The 18889-nt window shown below is 35.0% G+C and overlaps 1 protein-coding gene across 1 annotated transcript in view; it reads right to left on the reverse strand.

The window, feature by feature from the left end:
* The window catches only part of TRIP11 (thyroid hormone receptor interactor 11), a 308569-nt gene extending 291160 nt beyond the window's left edge, over positions 1–17409 (reverse strand). Inside the window, 14 exon segments of the mRNA XM_031553780.1 lie at positions 3304–3403; positions 4108–4145; positions 4148–4210; positions 4509–4672; positions 5937–6130; positions 6336–6476; positions 7325–10354; positions 11298–11504; positions 12153–12248; positions 12710–12750; positions 13640–14002; positions 15591–15756; positions 16428–16496; positions 17171–17409. Of these exon segments, the coding sequence (XP_031409640.1) occupies positions 3304–3403; positions 4108–4145; positions 4148–4210; positions 4509–4672; positions 5937–6130; positions 6336–6476; positions 7325–10354; positions 11298–11504; positions 12153–12248; positions 12710–12750; positions 13640–14002; positions 15591–15756; positions 16428–16496; positions 17171–17275 (4777 nt within the window). The 5' untranslated portion in view covers positions 17276–17409.
* Between the last annotated feature and the right edge of the window lie 1480 nt (positions 17410–18889).

The raw sequence follows: 18889 nt of genomic DNA on the forward strand, positions 1-18889 counted from the left end.
ATTTCCAAATCATTTGAGAAGCATGAAAATTTTCCATTCTGGTTTCCATGTGACTTTCAGTCTTTAATAAATGCATGTCACTACATGGTTCTCTATTTAACAGCAGTAACTCCCTAAGAACCTGTGAGAGTTTTGGTGCATCTACACAGAGAGCTAGGCTGTGAAATGCGTCCTGTTCAAATACTCCACAACTTTTCATAAACACTTCACAAATACGAATTTTGGAAGGTAAAGAGTAGAACAAACAAATCAGCGTCATGCTGGGAACATTACTTAAAATTATGCTTCTTTGCAAGGTGGTTAAACAGGACCCCCAAATTTGAATGAAACTGCAGGCACATCATGGAAGCTGAGTGGTTATTTAGGTCTCCACAGAATAAAAGATAATTTAAAAATGTTAAACTACTAATTTTGATTAACAAAAGAGAAACGACATCTGAAAATAAGCTTTAGGTATGTTTCAAGCTGTTGAAAGATGTTTTGCTCCACATGGCGAGATAACAGCAAGCTTCCTTTTTATTTTTTTTAAAACAAACCAATTAGCAGTTTTTGAAGTGAAATGTTACTTCTGTTTTCTATTTTTTCCTGAGAAACTTTTTCATATCAGAGGATCAACTTTTAAGGACAGCTACATGGCTACATTCATTCACAGTGATTACAGCTCTACCCTTGGACGTGTTTTTAAATGGAATATTTCCTTCTAAAATGGAACCTTACAGTTGAAAAGGACTTAAGCATGCACTCTGTGTGTACGAAAAGACTGAATAATAAAAAAGACCTGAGCCAAAATTCAGCATGGACTGCTGTAAACCAGACATTTACAGCAGTCTCTAATAATTTGTTAACCATTTATGGCAATCCCAAAAACTGCATCTGGTACATCTTATACTTTTCCATTAAAATCACTTCTCCTGCCAAAAAAAATCCATAAAGAAATCCGTCAAAGGATTTGGCCAACAAAACCGTGTCTGGGAATGTATTTGGCTAGTTTTCAATAAGACATTATACGTTTTCTTGTATAAACAGAAAAAATGGAATGGTCTCTTTTTCAATAAAAATTATGATTTATTCTACAACAACACTGAAGTGCTTCTTCCTTTATAAAACAATTTCTTTTCAATTTTTAACAAGTAAATTGCTTGCCACTACAGTACAGTTTGATAAAACACTGAGACCCAGTTTTCTCTCACAGTTCAAATCCATTAGCACATTATACCTTCTGCTTTCAGGAAGCTTAGCTATCAAAATTAACCAGTAGCATAAGAGCATAAGTAGCATAAGAGCTCTCCAAATAATAGTGCCAAATTTGCCTATGTCAAAGCTATTTTCAATCCAGGGTCTTTGAACATTTCCACTGTGATGTCTTTTAAGAGAGAGATAATAAAGAACAGCCAAACTAAAAAAAAAAAAATCTACTGAATTAGTGTAGATTGATGCAGAGTGAAACTTCATTCAGTTTGTAAAGTTCATATGTGAACTCAAAACAATGCCGTGGTGCCCACTGGGATGTCAAACTGCACTTATGGATAAAACAGATTTAAATAATGCGTAGTTATGAAAAAGTTGCAGCATTTTTGAGTTCCTTCTGAAATTGCAAGGGCTTTAAAAGGGCTATTCACACCAACCGTAGGATCAGAAGCAAGTCTACTTTAACAAAATATTATATATTCCAAAGGGAAAACAAATCACAGTTTAAGAATGAATAGCAAAAATAAGTTCAATATGGTCAGAGCTAGAAGAGTTACCACTGCATCCAGCAGAGATGATTTTGCAAGCACCTTCATATAGCAAGCCTTAACTAAAAGACTTCATCCCTGGATTTCCCATAGATATTTAGGGGACGAAAAAAAAAAAAAATCAGAAGGTATGAGACTGCAGAGTGTGTGCAAGTCTCTGCCCTTCACACCCTCCTTTGAGAGCCCCCTTCAAGGAGCAATCAGAAATTCTCCTCTTGCTGCATATTTATCCCACATATACACCTGAAAGTCAGTAACAAAGGATGTTCCAGTAACAGCAAAATATGATAACCCACAGAAAAAGAAGGAAAGAAAAAGCAGAACTCAGCTGGAAAACAGAAGAGGAAAAGACAAATAACACAAATAAGAGTGATTGAAGAAAAATATGTTAATACTCCCTCAATAGTTGGTACTGTTAAACACTCATGTGAGAACTGTCACACAGCTAGACAGACCATTTCCCCTTGTGGCTCAAGGAAACACTGAAGAAAAAATTATGTGCCAGGGCTGAGATTTAAGGACAGAAATCCAACAAAATTACTATTAGTTCTAAGTTCTGCTTTACCTAATGATACAACTCCTTTCTCATGAAAGCTTATTAATGAAGAAAAAACACCACAGTGATCTTACATTATTCATATAGTTATTGCATCATCTCTAATTGAGCCCGAGCTTGTAAAATCTTACTGATGCCTGGCATTCAAATACATTATACAGAAATCACTTAGTTTTTCTATAAGGTATTTTGCCTATTTAGGCTTTCCTATACAGCTTTAACATGAGAAGTGCTTACAAAGAGAAGGCTATGTACCCATCACAGATTTTACATTCCAGCGAAGAGAGGAAAATACCCATCTCCAAGCCATTCACAGATACAGAATCATTTATGTTGGAAGGGACTTTCTTAGGTTACCCAGTCCAACCCCCTCAGTTCAAGAAGGGTCAGCTAGAGCAGGGTGTCCTGAACTGTGTGCAAACAGGTTTTGAGTATCTCCATGGATGGACACACCTTTCTGAGCAAACTATTCTTTTGACCACCTTCACTGTAAATACTCTTCCTTTTCAAAACTGTTTCTCCAGGCAAACTCTTCTTACCATTTAGCCAATTTTTGTCTTCAAATACAAATTTACAAAGTTTGTAAAATGTCAACGTATTTATTCAGAGAACAGTATGAAAAGCATCTGTCTAAACAAGAGCAATCTGGAAGGTCATCTGAAAGGAGATAAAAAAATTTCAAACTAAAGACATGCATAAGGCCTTTCACATAATTTCTCTAGTCTTATACCTGTACAAGAGCAGTTCCCTCTACATCTCTTACCAATAGCATATCCTTTACCTCACAGTAACTTTGTCTATGTGAAATATGGTAGTTAATTTGAAAAAAAAAAATGTGACAGCATCTGGTATTTCACAAACTTTTTAAGAGATACAGAACTAAAGATGATTCAAGAGCTTTGGTATCTAAAGAAAAAAAAAAAAGATAACTTGAAGGCATTTCTCAGAGAAAGACAGCTAACAGAAGGTACATGTACTTTAGAAATGTTTAATTGGTGAAAAATATGTTACCTTCTCTTTTAAGCTCTTCAATCTGCTCCTCTTTGACATCAAGTTGCTCAGTAAGCCTTGATGCTGCATCCAGCGCAGCATTCGCCTCTTCTAAATTTTCCTAAAGAGAGGGTAGGAAAAGGACAAAAAGGGAAGCACAGGAGTTCACTTATAATTATGCTAATGCAACACAGATCAAACATAGCAAACATTTGTACTTTATAATAACTTGGTTGGAAACAAGAATGCATGCTATCTTGCTGGCCTTTCAGTCCCAGCTTGGCCCCACTCCTGATCTGAAGAAGAAAGAATTATCTAACTTGATCTAGAATCATAGAATCCTGAAGAGTTGGAAGGGACCTCTGAAGGCCATCTAGTCCAAGTCCCCTGTAATGAACAGGGATACCATAGCTAGATCAGGCTGCCCAGAGCCCAATCCAGCCTCACCTTGAAAGTTTCCAGGGATGATGTATCAACCACACCACTGGGCAATCTGTTCCAGTGCCTCACCACCCTTAATGTAAAAAATGTTTTCCTTATATCTAATCTAAATCTACCGTTTTTGAGCTTGAAACCATTTCCCTTTGTTCTATCAACACCAATCCTGCTAAAGAGTCTGCCCCCTTCTTTTCTGTAGCTCCCTTTTAGATGCTGAAAGGCTGCTATCAGGTCACCTCGCAGCCTTCTCTTCTCCAGACTGAAGAGCCCCAGCTCTCTCAATCTGTACTTACACAGGCTACTCTTATACAGTAACAGACAATTAATACTTCACACAACAGTTAAAGAAAAAAGAAAAAAAGGGTTCAACTTCATTATTCAGTCTACCTGTAGTGATGCAACTTTTTCTTCTAAGTTTTGGGCTTTTTTTTCCATTCTGCAGTCTCTTTTTGGTGTTTTTCCAGCTCTGCTGAATACATGGCTTTTTCTTCTAATGAGTTAAAAATACAAAAAGAAAAAAGTCTCTATTCATATACATAATTCTCTTTTTTGAGATACGTAATTGCAAAATCTCAGTATTATCAGATCTGGCATTCGTGAGGTAGAATTCCAATTTCATAAGTAGTATAATGGCCACCAGTTTCCACATCTCTTAAAAGATGAAAGATTTTAAAATTCAAGCTATCAAAATAAAAATCGAGTAACTATATATTTGAAAAGCACCAAAATATGGTATTATCTCATTTGAAGAATGCTTGTTGTGACTGATATTTCTCAACAAAACTTACCCTGTTGGAATTGCTCTAGTACCATCTGCAGGTTGGTCAGTGACAATGCATACTGTTTCACTTGGTCTTGTGAGATGGCGAGCTGTAGCACTGCTTCATCTCTCTGCTTGGAAACCAGGTTTAATTGCTCTTGCAAGGATTCAACCTGCAGATTAGCCTGATGACTTAAATGAGCATGAAATAGATTATTTAAAACATGGAAAAAAAATCATCACAGAGAAAATTAAACTACAACAAAATGAAGACATTCCCTCCCCAACCCCTGAATTCCTCTTAAAAACAAACAAAAAAATCTCCTAACAACACATTTTAAATAAACCTGCTAATAACATTTCTGCAATCCAAGAAGTTTTGTTTGAAGTGCCCTGCTTCAATTACTAAATGAATCGACGAGTCCTTCTACCAACTTTTAGAGTTAAAGACAATAACTTGGTATATCCAGCTCCATACTGACCACTGAGTATCCACTTAATTTCCCATTATACAGAAATATTATGAACCTGATAACCTAGGCACCTACTAATATAGGTTCATATCAGGTACAAAAATAGGCTGTATTTCTTGAAAGACATTTGACACGTTCCTGCAAAGAAATAAAAAATATTCTACCAGTTTTTACACAGCCTTCTCTCAACTCTTCAAATTTCTGCACTGGTTTTCACAACAAATTCTGCTCAACTCAGAAATTTCTTTACTGAGAATGTTACGAGCAAACTTTATCTTTGACACTTAGGGAAGTAGAAAAGCTGCAGCTATATATATATATATATATATATATATATATATATATTTTATTAATATACTTGTTCTTCTGGACAACTGCAGTGAAGTGAAATCTTTTGCTTGAAGTAACAAACATGCCTATATTAAAGACAAGCCTTGAGTAATTTCAATACTCTGATTTTCATTATTCTGAAATTGTAACTATATTTACTATTGTAACTATAATTTAAAAAATATATACATGCTTACAGCACTGTACACCCTTCTATGCTAAAGTATGAAGATGTGCACTCATCTTGAAAACAATATGAAAGTATCACAAGCACACCTGTTTTGAACTGTATTCTTTCCAAGTGAATGAAACCTTGATTTTAAAGGCAATTAAGAATCTTTCAACCTTCCACATACAATTAAATTGACAGGTTGAGGAATTGTCTTTGTTTCCAGTTCTAATCAGTCAAAGATCTGAGATATTTATAGCTGCTACAAAAAGGACAAAATTTAGTTCATTACAGTTGTCAAGGTTATTTCATATTGCCTCTCTGATTCAGGATAACACTAATTCATATGTTTTTTTGTTTGTTTGTTTTCTCAAGCACCTAGCACACTTTAGAATGCTAATTCAATAAAATGAAGTCATCAGTATCCTCCAGCTAAGCGTAACATTCACAGACAATGGCATTGCTGGATAAATGAAAAGATTACCTGGCATTCTCCACTGCAGTAGATGAAGACACGAGTTTTTCTTCCAAAACTGAAACTTTTTTTCTTAGCTTGGTCTCTCTGTCTTCTGCAGCTAAGGCTTCTCGTGTATAAGAGTCCTCCATTTCTATAAGGTGGTTACGCAGCCTCTCCAGTTCCTGATTTAGGCGCTGCTCTTTCTCATGCAAATGCTGTATCTGTATAGAACACACCTTAAGTTGCTTGTATTATCAGCTTTCATAGAGGAAAGTAAGCAAAGAAAATGTACTTTGAAGCATATTGCTTGTGTAATGATTTTGGGTGCTTTTATGAGTTATTACTAACAAAAATTATGCAGAAAATATTATAGATGCAATTTCTTATTCTTTATTTCTTGCAACTATAAGTTATGTGGAGGCCTACCTCATTCTGTAGGGCACTGCTCTCCATTTGCTTCTGTTTGAGTGCTACCATAACTTGGTCTCTCTCTTGCTGAAAAGTAGCAGCCTTTTCCTGCATCGATTTAACCTCATTTAGCAGTTGATTCAATTCCCCCGTTTTGCCCTGTGGAAGACATAAAAAAGCATTTCAAACACAGCTGTTATACTAAAGGAAATGTAGCCTTGGTAAATGTAAAGACAATACTAAAGTAACAAGGAAATGGGCAAGACACACATGGCCCTCCAGCACAGGAACACTTTCAGGGAAGACATTATTCTGAAGTTTTTCCACTCATCACTAAAAGACGAAATACAAGTAATTCCTAAAGGATACTACACAGCCGCTGTTTTAATTCACTGCTGTGAGTAGATACCCCTTTAAAGAAACTTTTTGTTTCTTTAAAAAAGATTCTCACTCAAATTACTTCCACAGTAATTAATAAACTACTGCAACCTTTCTCTGAAAATACACTGAGAAAAAAGTATCTACTTTTCCATATGTCAAATTGTGAGGAGAAACCATTTCTTTTTTTTTTTCTTTTTTTCCAGTGAAGCTTCTCCAGCTATAAAAAGATGTGTGAACTCATTTATTTCCTAGAGATGCCGTGAAGCACCCACATTGGAGTGACTGACACTTGAGGAAAGAACATTGAGAAATTAGTCCTCCTTGCCACCTCTGCAAATTTTATAAAATAAAAACAACATAGGATAGTTAATGCAGAATAGGCAAAACCAAAATACTGAACAGCTCTTCATTGAATATTTTCCAAATGAATGAAAAACATAGTTTACGGATATAAAATTAACTGATAAAATCGTAAGCCACTCATCCGCTGATTTTTCATTTTTTACTCTGTAATGCGATGCGGTGAGGAGTCACCAATTTCAGGCAAACACGCGATGTGTACATATACGTGAAAATAGATTACCATGCAACTTATTTCAAAAGATAATAAACATGAACATACATACCTGTTCTTTCTCTTTCAATAGCTTCTCAAAAGCGAGAGCTTTTTCCTTCATTGAGTGGGACTCAAACTCTTTCTCTTTCAGCATCATTGAAAATTGCATATTAGTTTCCTGAAGTGCTCGGAATTCTGTTTCTTTTTCTCTACACCTTACAACTATTTTTTCATTTTCTTCTTTCAGTTTTCGAATATCCATTTCTAATATTAAATTCCTTTCTTTGAGATTAGTCACTGCTTGTTTTAAAAGCTCATTTTCATTTTCTTTGTTACTAAGATTTTCACTCACAGAAAGTAACTGATCACTTTTTGATTTAATCAGTATGTCTTTTTCTCTAAGAGATTTCTGTAAGACATCATGTTTTTCTCTGATCTGCCTCATCTCTGAATTAGTCTCTTCTTGACTCCTCCTTTCAAACTCTGATGCTGTAGCCACAGAATCGGATAATCGTTGATTGTTTTCCTGAAGAGTCCTAATAGTTGAATCTTTTTCTTGCAGCTTTTTTTTCAGTTGTTCCAATTCCTTCTGAAGGAGTTTAGATTCATCACTGAGTACTTCAGGAGCACTGCTTTGCACGACTGAAGGCTGTGAAATGATGGAAGCCACTGTCACAGATGGTGTTACCAAATCAAGTTTACCCAGGAGAAGATCTTTGGTGTTATGAAGCTGTCCTATGGTGTGCTGAACTTGTGCTAATTCTTGACTAAAACTTCTTAGTTTTTTCTCATTTTGTTCATAACTCTGAATCAAGCCATTATAATCTACCTGCAATTTTGAATTACTATCACTTTCAACTGAAATCTGTGCTTGAAGCTTTTGTAGCTCTTCTTGGAGATGAGCTGACTCATGCTGCATGTTCTGAACTGTGGTTATTACCTGCTGCTTCCACTCTTCCATCTTCTTTACTTGCTGTTTTAATTTATCACGTTCCTGTAAAAGTTCCTCAAACTGGTTACTGTTAACACCTCCTGAGCCATTATCAGTACCTGTACTGGATGTCTGCAAGACAGTCAATAAGGTTTGGCATTTCTGACTTAGAGCATCTATTTCAATATCTTTTTCTCGAATGATACGGGATAAATTTTGAATAGTTTCTCTAAACATATCTTGACTGCTATTTTCAAATCTATTAGACAATTTTTGGTTCTCTTCTTGCAACCTTACCAAAGCTGCTTCTTTAGCGGCCACCATATCCATGATCTTATGATACTCTGTTTTTAACTGACTGTTCTCTCTTGTCTTTTCACTTAGAACTGCTAGTACTTGTTCTCTTTCCATGACATAAGCCTGTAGTTGCTGCTGAAGACCAAGGACATCCTGCCGATAAGAAGCTGAGGAAATTCTAGCACTGAGAGCTTGTATTTCTAAGTCTTTCTCTTGAATGATTCGAGTAAGTTTGCCAACTTCATCTTTAGACAACTGATCGATTTGTTGACTTAAAGAAACATTTTTTTCATTTAGAAGCTTAATCTCCATCTCCCTTTCCTTGATACCTTTTACTAGTCTTTCAATTTCAGCTTTAGATAAGTCATGTTTTTCATTCCCATTTTCTCCATTAAGTGTCTGAACTTTTGTTTCCTGAAAAAGATCAGTGGAATCAGTCTGAATAACCTGTCTCTCTTTGTGCAACTGAGTTTTAATTTGCTCAATTGTTTTCTGCAAATTTTTAATTTCTTCATCTTTCTCTAAAGAGAGTCTTTCATGTATGACATTCATTTGTTCACACTGAAATTTAGACTCATCTATTTCCTTTCTTTGCTCCTGCAAGGACTGCTGAAGTTGCACTGTTTTTTGATTCTGGTCTTCTATTGTTTTTTTGTGAACTTCTATTTCTTCTTCAAGATTATTCTTTATCACTTTTAATTGCGTCACTTCACTTTCAAGTTCAATAATAATATCTAGAGTTTTAGGCTCAACCACAGGTGTAGCTCGACTTTGCTGATCCTTAAGACGTTCAATTTCTTCTTTCAAATGATTGTTTTCTTCCTTCATGACAGCAAGACTTTTGTCTTTCTCCTCTAGGTTCTGTTTTAAGACATCCTGCTTTCTTGAAACTTCCCTGTGTTCCTCAAGTTCCTGCTTCACCTCCGAGGCTTGATTTTTAAGTCTTTCAATAAATTCCTCCTTTTCTTTTATGAGTTCTGTCAACTGCTTTTGTCCCCCTAAGCTAGTAGTTAACATCTCTTTTGTTTCTTGATGGTCAACTTCCATCTGCTCCATGCTACTTTTGAGTTCTGCAATCTTAAAATCTTTCTCCTGATTGAGTTTAACTAGGCGCTCATGTTCAAGCTGCAATGCAGTGGTATCCATACTACGTGCATTTGATAGTTCCTCAATAGTTTGCTCATACTTGTGTGCTTGTTCAAAAAGTTGTTTTTCAGCCTGGCTTAATTCTGTTTCTAAACGTCTTTTTTCCAATTTCAAAGCTTCCACAACCGTGTCTTTCTCTAAGCAAACTTTATTCTTCTCAGAAATTGTATCATTTAACTCCTGTTTTAGTTCTTCAAAGGCTGCTATTAGCTTTCCATTTTCTGTTTTGAGATCAGACAGAGATTTCTCTAAGTCTTCATTTAGTTGCTCATTTTCCAGTTGTTTATTTTGTAGTTTTACAATTTCTTCTTCTCTTTCTTTCAGAATCAAATCTTGACTACTGTAGCTAGATGCCTGCTTAATATTTTCTGTTAATTTGCTCAAGGATAGAGAAAGTTCCTCTTCTCTTTCTTTCAGTCTTTGTTGCAATTCTCTAATTTCTTTTTTATTATGCAAGTTACAGTCCTGGGCCTTCTTCAACTGTTCTTGAAGGTTTCTAACATTATCTTGAAGTTGTTGCTTACTTATATGCAAATCATTAAGTGCATATGAACATTGACTTAGTTTTTCTTTCTGAGTATCTAACTCCTTAATAGTTTCCATCTTCTCCATTTCTAATTTTGCTACTTTCTTTCTTTCAACATCTATGTCAAATTTCAGCTGTTTGGTGATGCCATCAGTTTCTATGTGTTGTCTTGACAGCTTCTCTTTCAGTGTAATCATATGCTGAAATGAAGACGAACCAGAATTTGTTAGAAAAGAAGGAGAATCAGTATTTGATTTTCATCCTCTGAACAATTAAAAATTTGCCTGGAAACAAAAATTTCTACTTAAAAAATCGAGTCGACAAGTAGTATCAAGTAGTCAGTGCTAAATGGCAAATTGTTATTTACACAGAGAAGAGGCTGACTGTCCCCTCGCTACAACCACCTTTCAGGGAGTTGTAGAGAACAGTAAGGTCTCCCCTGAGCTGGTCTACTCCAGACTAAACAATCCCTGTTCCCTCAGCTGCTCCTCATAAGAGTTGGGCTCCAGGCCCGTTCGCAGCTTTGCTGCCCTTCTCTGGACATGCGCCAAGGCCTCGATGTATTTCTTGTACAGACAGGCCTAAAATTGAACACAGTTCTGAAGATGCAGCCCCTCAAACGATGACTGGCCTTAGTGGTCAATATAACAAGACAGTGACACAAAAGTTTAATTTAAATTTCATTATATATAACATGACCTTTGCTCCATAAACATCCATGTTATAAGAAGTTCTGATACAGTAGATTAACTGTTCAACAAAATTAAAAACAATGAAAGGAAGATGAAAAGTTTTTAAAAATCATTCATCTTAATTAAACTGTCATAAGAAAGAATTAAAGTATTAATAGGATAAAAACCTCTGAGCTACATACAAACAAAAATTATGTGGTATTTATCGGGACTTTAGAAAGCAATATGCAGATGGGCAGCAGACGTGTCATATTTCTTTGTCTGCAACAAGCAAGTTTCTTACTCTTTAGAATTTCACATCAGGACAGTGAAACACTGGCCCTAATATCTTCATTTGTTTATTTGCCCCAGGGATAACTTATCTACGTGCAAAGACCATCTTAAAAGATAAACACACACAAATATAAACATACATTTTTGAAATTCAACAAGTAATTTGAATGTTTGTTACCTGAGTAGCTTCTTGATTCTGCTTGTCTAGTTCTTCCAATTCTGCTATTAATGTTTCTCTTTCAGCAATACTTTCATTTAATTCATGTTCTTTCCTTTCCAAATCTTGCTTTAACTGTCTTAATTCTGAATTCTGATCCTCAGTATATGCAGAAATAATACTCTCATCTTTACATTGTGCATTTAGCAGTTCTTTCTCAAGTTCCTCCTTAAGTCAAACAAACAAATCTATGTATTAGCCTCTCTTGACTAAACTTGTACTGTCCCACTGTGAAATGCCTTCTTTTACTCAAAAATAAAAGCAGAGCATGCATTTTTACGTTAACATCTCTGAGTCTATGTGAACATTATCCCAATTAGAAATTCTTTATTATGAATTATTCATTTTTAACATTCATATACACATTTTTTTTTCATGATTTTTATATCCACCACTGAGGTATGGATCCATAGCTGGAATAAACTATTACATCTTCCAGAGGCATTTTAAACATACAGAATGCACAGCAAGAAAGGAGTCAAGGGCAATGAAAAACATCCTTAAAAAAACTGCTATGGGAAGTCTTCAATTGATGCAATATACAAAAGATCCTACTTGAAAAAACTGCTGGATACAAAATAAACTAAGTCATATCTCTCAAGTCTGTATTTATAAAGGACTTGCTGGAATGTTTAAAAAAAGTTTAAAAAGATACATAAACATCATCAGTAAGATAAAATGTAATATTATAGCACTACATAGAAGAAAAAGCTATTTTAGAACAACCTTGTCAAAACTATTCTGAATATACCAATACTTACTGCTGTATAGAAAAAAATATGTAAACAACACAGATCAGAAATCTCAGATACATACCTTTTCATTCCTAAGTTTAAGATTTTCTTCTTTAAGAACTTGGATATCTAGTGTAAATGCTTGAATATCTTCTGCCATACAAACAGGATTGTCAGCCTACAAAAACAGTATTTAAATAGTGAAATACTTAAGGTAAGAATCCAGAGCAGTTAAAAAGCATCACCAGTATTAACTCTTTACCAATAAATATTGGTGGAGGAACATGGAAGAATAAACACCTGATATGAATACAGTTTTATATTGTCTAAAGTACTGTTTTTCCAGTAATTTAAAGGGAAGTTTATGTACAATACTTTAAGAATATATATTACAGTAGCCTAAGTAAAGTGCGCTAAGTGGAATTCTACTTGTTTTCTTCAACAGAGTACACTGTGGAGTTTAACAAACCAAAATATATTGGTCCCTTGACTTCCATATGTAATTATAAAAACAATTTAAAACTACTTCCTTGACTACAAGGTTATTTATGCACAGTGTGAATGCTGCAAGAATGTATAATAAGAACACGTATTTTCCGTAAGTTGCTTTTTGTTAGCTTAATTCTGAAACTGCCTTACCTGATTTAAACTTGAAAGCCTTGCTATTTCTCTTTCTGCTTCTATAATGGAAAACAAAACATAGTTTTACTACTTTCAAAAAAACAAAAACCGAACCAAATCATCCTCCTACCTTGCCCAGCAGAACTCTACTGCTCAAAAGAAAATAGTTTCATAGCATTGTAATGGGATAATTTTTATATATATTTTTTTTAAGGAATCAAAGGCACGCATTAGAAAGTAAAAGTTCTCTTTTACAACTGAATCCACAACAGGCCAAATTTGATAGCACACTGTATCACAGAAAAAGCGTACTTTTACAATAAAACTTCTATCCAGGTTTATTCAAAACAAAAAAAAACTATTGAACAGTTGACACATGACAACTACTGGTATCAGAAACCTCTACATTTATCATTACAGGCCTAACTACATTCTCTGCTCTTATCTCAGTGAACAACCCTTATTTAAAGCAGCAGCTTTTAAAGGTACATAGTTGAATATTCAGTTCCAAATTTTAAAATATAGTGGCCTTCCAGTGCCTAAAGGAGGCCTAATTGAAAGCTGGAGAGAGATTCCTTATCAGAGAGCATAGCAATAGAACAAAGGGGAATCATTTTAAACTAAAAGAGGGGAGATTTAGACCAGATGTTACAAGAGAATTTTTTGATATGACAGTGGTGTAGAACAGACTGCCTAGAGAAGCTGTGGGTATCCCATCCCCGGATGTGTTCAAGGCCAGGTTAGATGGGGCCCTGGGCAGCCTGGTCTGCTAGGAGGTGTCCATGCTCAAGGCAGGAGGTTGGAACTAAATGATCTTTTAACATCCCTTCCAACATAAACTGTTCTATCATTCTATAAGAGTAAATTCTAAGCACTAAAGTTGAAAATATGTGACAACATATTATTACAAATCAAAAACAATAAAATAAACCCACATCATCTTTGTACCTAACAGTGCTTGTTGCAGACTGACAACATCTTCTGGTAGCGGTGTCTTGGATTGAGACTTCTCCTGTTTTTTCAAGAGAGCATCTTGCTCTGCAACAGAACTTGGAAGCATACTGAAGTCAGATTTTAGACTTTCAAGTTCCTGGGTTAGTTGGATTTTTTCTACCTTTAGCAGTTCTTGCTCTTCCAGAAGAATTTTGTTTTCTTCTTCGGTAGAAGATAACTTCTGATTTAATTTTCTTATTTCATCCTCTAGGTCCTTTACAATTTGCAAGTCGTCTGCTTTCCCTCCTTCTAGATTCTGAGCAGTCTTTTCCTGTTCACTAATTTTAGAATCAACCATGGCATCAGTGCTTACACCATCTAAAAAGCAAAACAGATCAAGTTTGCAATACTAACCAAAGCCAGCACGGTAGATCTTTTGTTTAAAAGTCTCTTTCATCCCTTCTCCTGACAGAGGGATAATCTAAAACAAAAACATGACAATCAATATAAAACTAAAGTAAACAGAATTAATGTTTGAAGCACTGTCATGCACATGACTGATTTGATAAACAGTTTTTCAAATACTTGGATCTCCTTGGCTCTAATAAGTTTTGAAAAGTGTTGCAAGACACACATTGTTGAAGATTTCATTAACACATTCTTGACCAGGAAGAGTGGGAAAGATGAAAGAAGCCAATTTATCAGGATACAGTCAGTCTGTTTTCTAAGGTTAATTTATCAAAACCCATCCAATTCAGTCTGATGCAAAAAAAACTGTTTATAATTCAATGTTGAAGAGTTACTGAATGGCTCTCACAGAGTACAATACTTCATATATGCAACACATTTTTGCTAGTAAATCTTAATGACAGAATTACATTTTGTCAGTTTGTAAGTGGCTGCAAAAAGTATAAATTACTTGATAACCTCATTTGCCAAATAATGTGCGAAGTTTTTCACCTAAAGACCTCATTTTGCAGACATATTTTTACAGACCCACCATATTAGTATTACATAGTTCTGCACAATCCTAATAAGGCAATTTCCACATAAGTTATAGAGTATAAAAAAGCAGAATAAAAAAATGTACAGAAAAAAAAATGAAAACATACTGAGAACTCCAGTGTAAGCTCAGACAGCGTTCCTCTCTCCCCAGTCCATATTACATTTCTCAAACAGAACCAACCAAATATCAGATACACTCTAAAATTATTGGAAAGCTGAGAGCAGCACTTGTTTTACAGATAACTTGTATAGAAAAGATGTGATTCCTGCCTTTAATAATTTTAATAAATGTGCCCTACTGGTATGTGTAAGTGCAGCATGCATAAAAGACAGATAACATTTTAAGAGGCATCTGATTTTGAGAAATAGCTTACCTGTGCTGCCTTTAAAGTTATGAGCCTGCAAAAATATTTTCTCTCTTTATTGATATCTCTTACCAAAAGCAAACTTATAATCTTCAGAAGCCAGAGTTTTAACAAGTTAAACAAAGGCGTAGAGGCAGATCTTAAATACTTATGCAAAGAAGCTCCTAGAGAAGATTCCCACTGATACGACTTCTCCTGGAATATGAAGTACCTTCAAGATACAATGAAGGCTCCTTCTGATAATTACTGAGCTTCTTATACAATCTATTCTTGCCACAGACACACGTGTAGTTCTTATGGCAACCTCAAAGTTTCAGTCTAGAAACCCAAACAGCACATAGTACTTCCCACTATTTTTGTGCTGAGATTTTCTAACCTTGCTATAATTCAGATATTCAACCCAACACAGTGAATAAAAGATAAGAGGATATGTGCCTGCCTTAAGCATGGAATGAATTAAAGTTGAAATTCAAATTCCTAAATGTGATCTACATCCTATTTATTACACTGTGCATAACGTAACATTTATTCTTTAACCACAATTCACTACATATTAAATCAGAAAGGAATCTCAACAATAAGCATGCAGTAAAGACCTTGCTGTAACTGATTCTCAAGTTCTTCAATCCGCTCTTCATATTCACTCAGCTCTTCTCGATGTCGACGACTTATCTCTACTAACTTTTGTCTGTGTGCATCTTGCAACACCGAAAGTTCATGTTGATGTTCATCTATTTCTCGACTTAAGTTCTGTTTGAGCTCCTAAAAACAATGTTAGAGAAACAGAATGGTAAAGTACAGCACAGAGACTTAAGAAAGAACACGAAACAATTTTTTTCCTTCGTAAAATCAAAGGATTTATTAAAGAAAAGGTCAAAGTTTTTTAACATTTAAAAAGACATTCCTTTGAATATATATATTTACACAGACAGTATGCTATACAAATAATAAAAATATAAAATATTTACATTTAATATTAGAGTGAATAAAGATTACAACTGTTTCCAAACGAAGTGGTTATATTAGGATATTTCTAATAACTTTCAGGAATTCATCTGAATTTGTACCATGCACCTTCAATGAAAAAAAGGGCAAGATGAGAAGGGAGAAAAAAACCTTACTTTGCAGATCTAAATTCATTCTTAAATCTACAACAGCTTCTGAAAGTGATTTGCCCTCATAAATGCTGATGGCATTCTTTTAAGCTTAGGTGCTAAGTTTATCAAATTACAGAAACACCCCACTTTCTCAGAATGCGAGGCTGTTTTGAAATCTAGGACAACATTTCATTCAATAGCACATACAATTACACTACATGTCCACGTACATTTAACTTTATTCATATCATGTGACAATATATGAAACCATGAAGAATGGTATAGCTATATACCTAGCTATAAGCTAGGACAAATTTGTCAAAGTTGTCATCTTACCTTAATGATATTTTGCAGTTTGCATATTTCACTTTGTTCAGCATCATTTGCTCCTTGTACTTTGGAAGACTGAGAAAAGAAATATCACACCTCCAAGTGGAAATTGTGATAAATACACACATTTTTCAAATAATTGCTTCCTTTCTTTGGCAATCAAAGGTAAAAAACAACAAAGGTAACATGAAGCTTCTAATCTTCAGATTCAGAGTCATTTCCCTTGGAAGAAGGGTACTTTAATTTAAAAAAAAACAACAACAAAACCTTCAATTCTCCATTGAGTTTTTTGTTTTTTGTTTTTTTTTTTTACATGCAAATGTGTAACAGTGGGTGGGGGGAGATATTATTGCACCTGGTAAAGAAACAGGGTTGCCTAATTTTACTTCAGTATTTCCATACAAAGAAATATCTCTGAAATTGGGCTACAGCTTGAGGAATGACAATTCATGTCAACAACAGCCTGAAAGACTATATTCCTTCTTGTCTCAGCAGATCATAAACTACAACTGACATATCAAGTACTGGCAGAAAAGTAGATGAAAACAGTACATAATATCCCACTATCACTTCTGATAGTATTTTGTTGTCAGAAAGTAGTGTAGACTAAAGCATCATTAAGCCACACCTTCCATCACATCATGTTATTTCTGCGAATTTTACAACGTGAATGTTAAAGATCCATTCCAAAAATAGCCAATATGATGCAAACAGTATTTTGGAGGGGAGACAGAAGAGAAATCACTCACCTGTGCAATCTGCTTCCAGTGGTCAACCTCAGACTCAAGTCTAGAAACTTCATTGGACAATCTGTTTATTTCTTGTTGAGACCAGATTATATCCCCAAAATCCATGTCATCGCCTTCAAAACCTGAGGAATGTCTAACCACAGGAACAAAGGAGGCTGATGTAGTGGCTGGTTGTGAAACACCACCTCCTAACTGTGCTGACTGAGCAGCGGTCTGAAGTTTCTGCAACTGCTCCTGTAATGCATTCTGTCGAGCTTTTAGATGGCTGATTTCCACCTGAGCATAGAGAATACAAGGCACTGTTTCAGTAAGAATATCAAGATATGCTCTTTTTGTACTTTTACAAAAGAACAATGAAATACAACTCCCTCTCAACATAAAACAGTGGTCGTTTCCACTAGAAAGTAAAGGATAAAAATTCTAAACACTTCTGAATGAGAAAAGCAGTCATAGTTACAAAGAATCTCACACAAGACATACAAAAAGTGTTAATACTCTTCTGGTTAAGTATTTCTACATATACTTCAGTGGAAGTTTCTGCTGACTTTTCAGTACTGAGATACCTGTATACTTCCACTGTATTCAGACTAACAGGCGGCTGCACTAAAAAAGATTTTTCAAGAGTTAATTCAGATATGAAAATTAAACAGTATATGATGCTCCTCAAGTTACTGACTCGAGATAATTTGGTAACATTTATTTTATGTTGAGCATTTCAGTGTATTGCAAACGTGCTTACTTACAACAAACTAAAATTAACTCCCTGCAATATTTACATAAGAATTCTATTATTATAGTTAACGAGCAGAATATTATATATCTCAAAATTCTGTTTCATCTTGTTCACCCATGCATTTACAAATAAAGCTGACATAAAATTCATTTTGCATAATATTCTAGACACACTTGCACCCTTCTTCATTTACATGGCTATGAAAGCCCATGTTACACATTGGGTGATAGAACTGGAATGTTTATATCAAAGGGACACTTTCTCAAATTATGAAAGGTAGCTCCGTTTCCTTTAATTTTACACTTTAAGATAAACAACTGCAATATCCACAGGCTATTTATCTGAGAGTTTGTTGCCACTGCACCTTCAAAAGATAACTGAACTAGAAATACAGAGCAGTTAGTGTATCATTTCTCAGTGATCACAGAAACTCTGACACACAAATGATGTTCCCAGAGAGCTCTCTCTTTTCTCTCCCAGCTGCTGGCAGCTGTTTATATTATGCGACTCAATTAAATTCGCGTTTCAGTCAGTTTCTATATTCATGAACAACCAAACCATAACAGTAATTCAGAATTGTGACTAATAGTTCACCTGAAAGGGCAGAGATACTGTAACTGAACAACAACAAAAGCAATACAACACACTGTAGTTGAACTTACATCATTTACTCTGTATCATACCTCTTTCTGTTGCAGCTGATTTCGGTACTCCACAGATAACTGTTTTATTTGAAGCTCTGCTGCTTCATGCTTTTCTTCTAAGTCACTACAAACTTTTTTCAGTCTCTCGTTCTAGGAAAAATGAGAAAGGGGTATTAGCAAATTCTGAACACAGAATCACAGAATCACTCAGGTTGGAAAAGACCTTAAAGATCATTTCTAATAACCCTCTGCTAAATCGTGTCCCTGAGTGCTACATCCAAACAGTTCTTATGGAACTAGAAAAATGTAAGTTTGATGAAGACTTAAAAAAAAAAAAAAAAA

Source organism: Meleagris gallopavo, chromosome 5 (assembly GCF_000146605.3).
Source record: "Meleagris gallopavo isolate NT-WF06-2002-E0010 breed Aviagen turkey brand Nicholas breeding stock chromosome 5, Turkey_5.1, whole genome shotgun sequence".
NCBI lineage: Eukaryota > Metazoa > Chordata > Aves > Galliformes > Phasianidae > Meleagris > Meleagris gallopavo.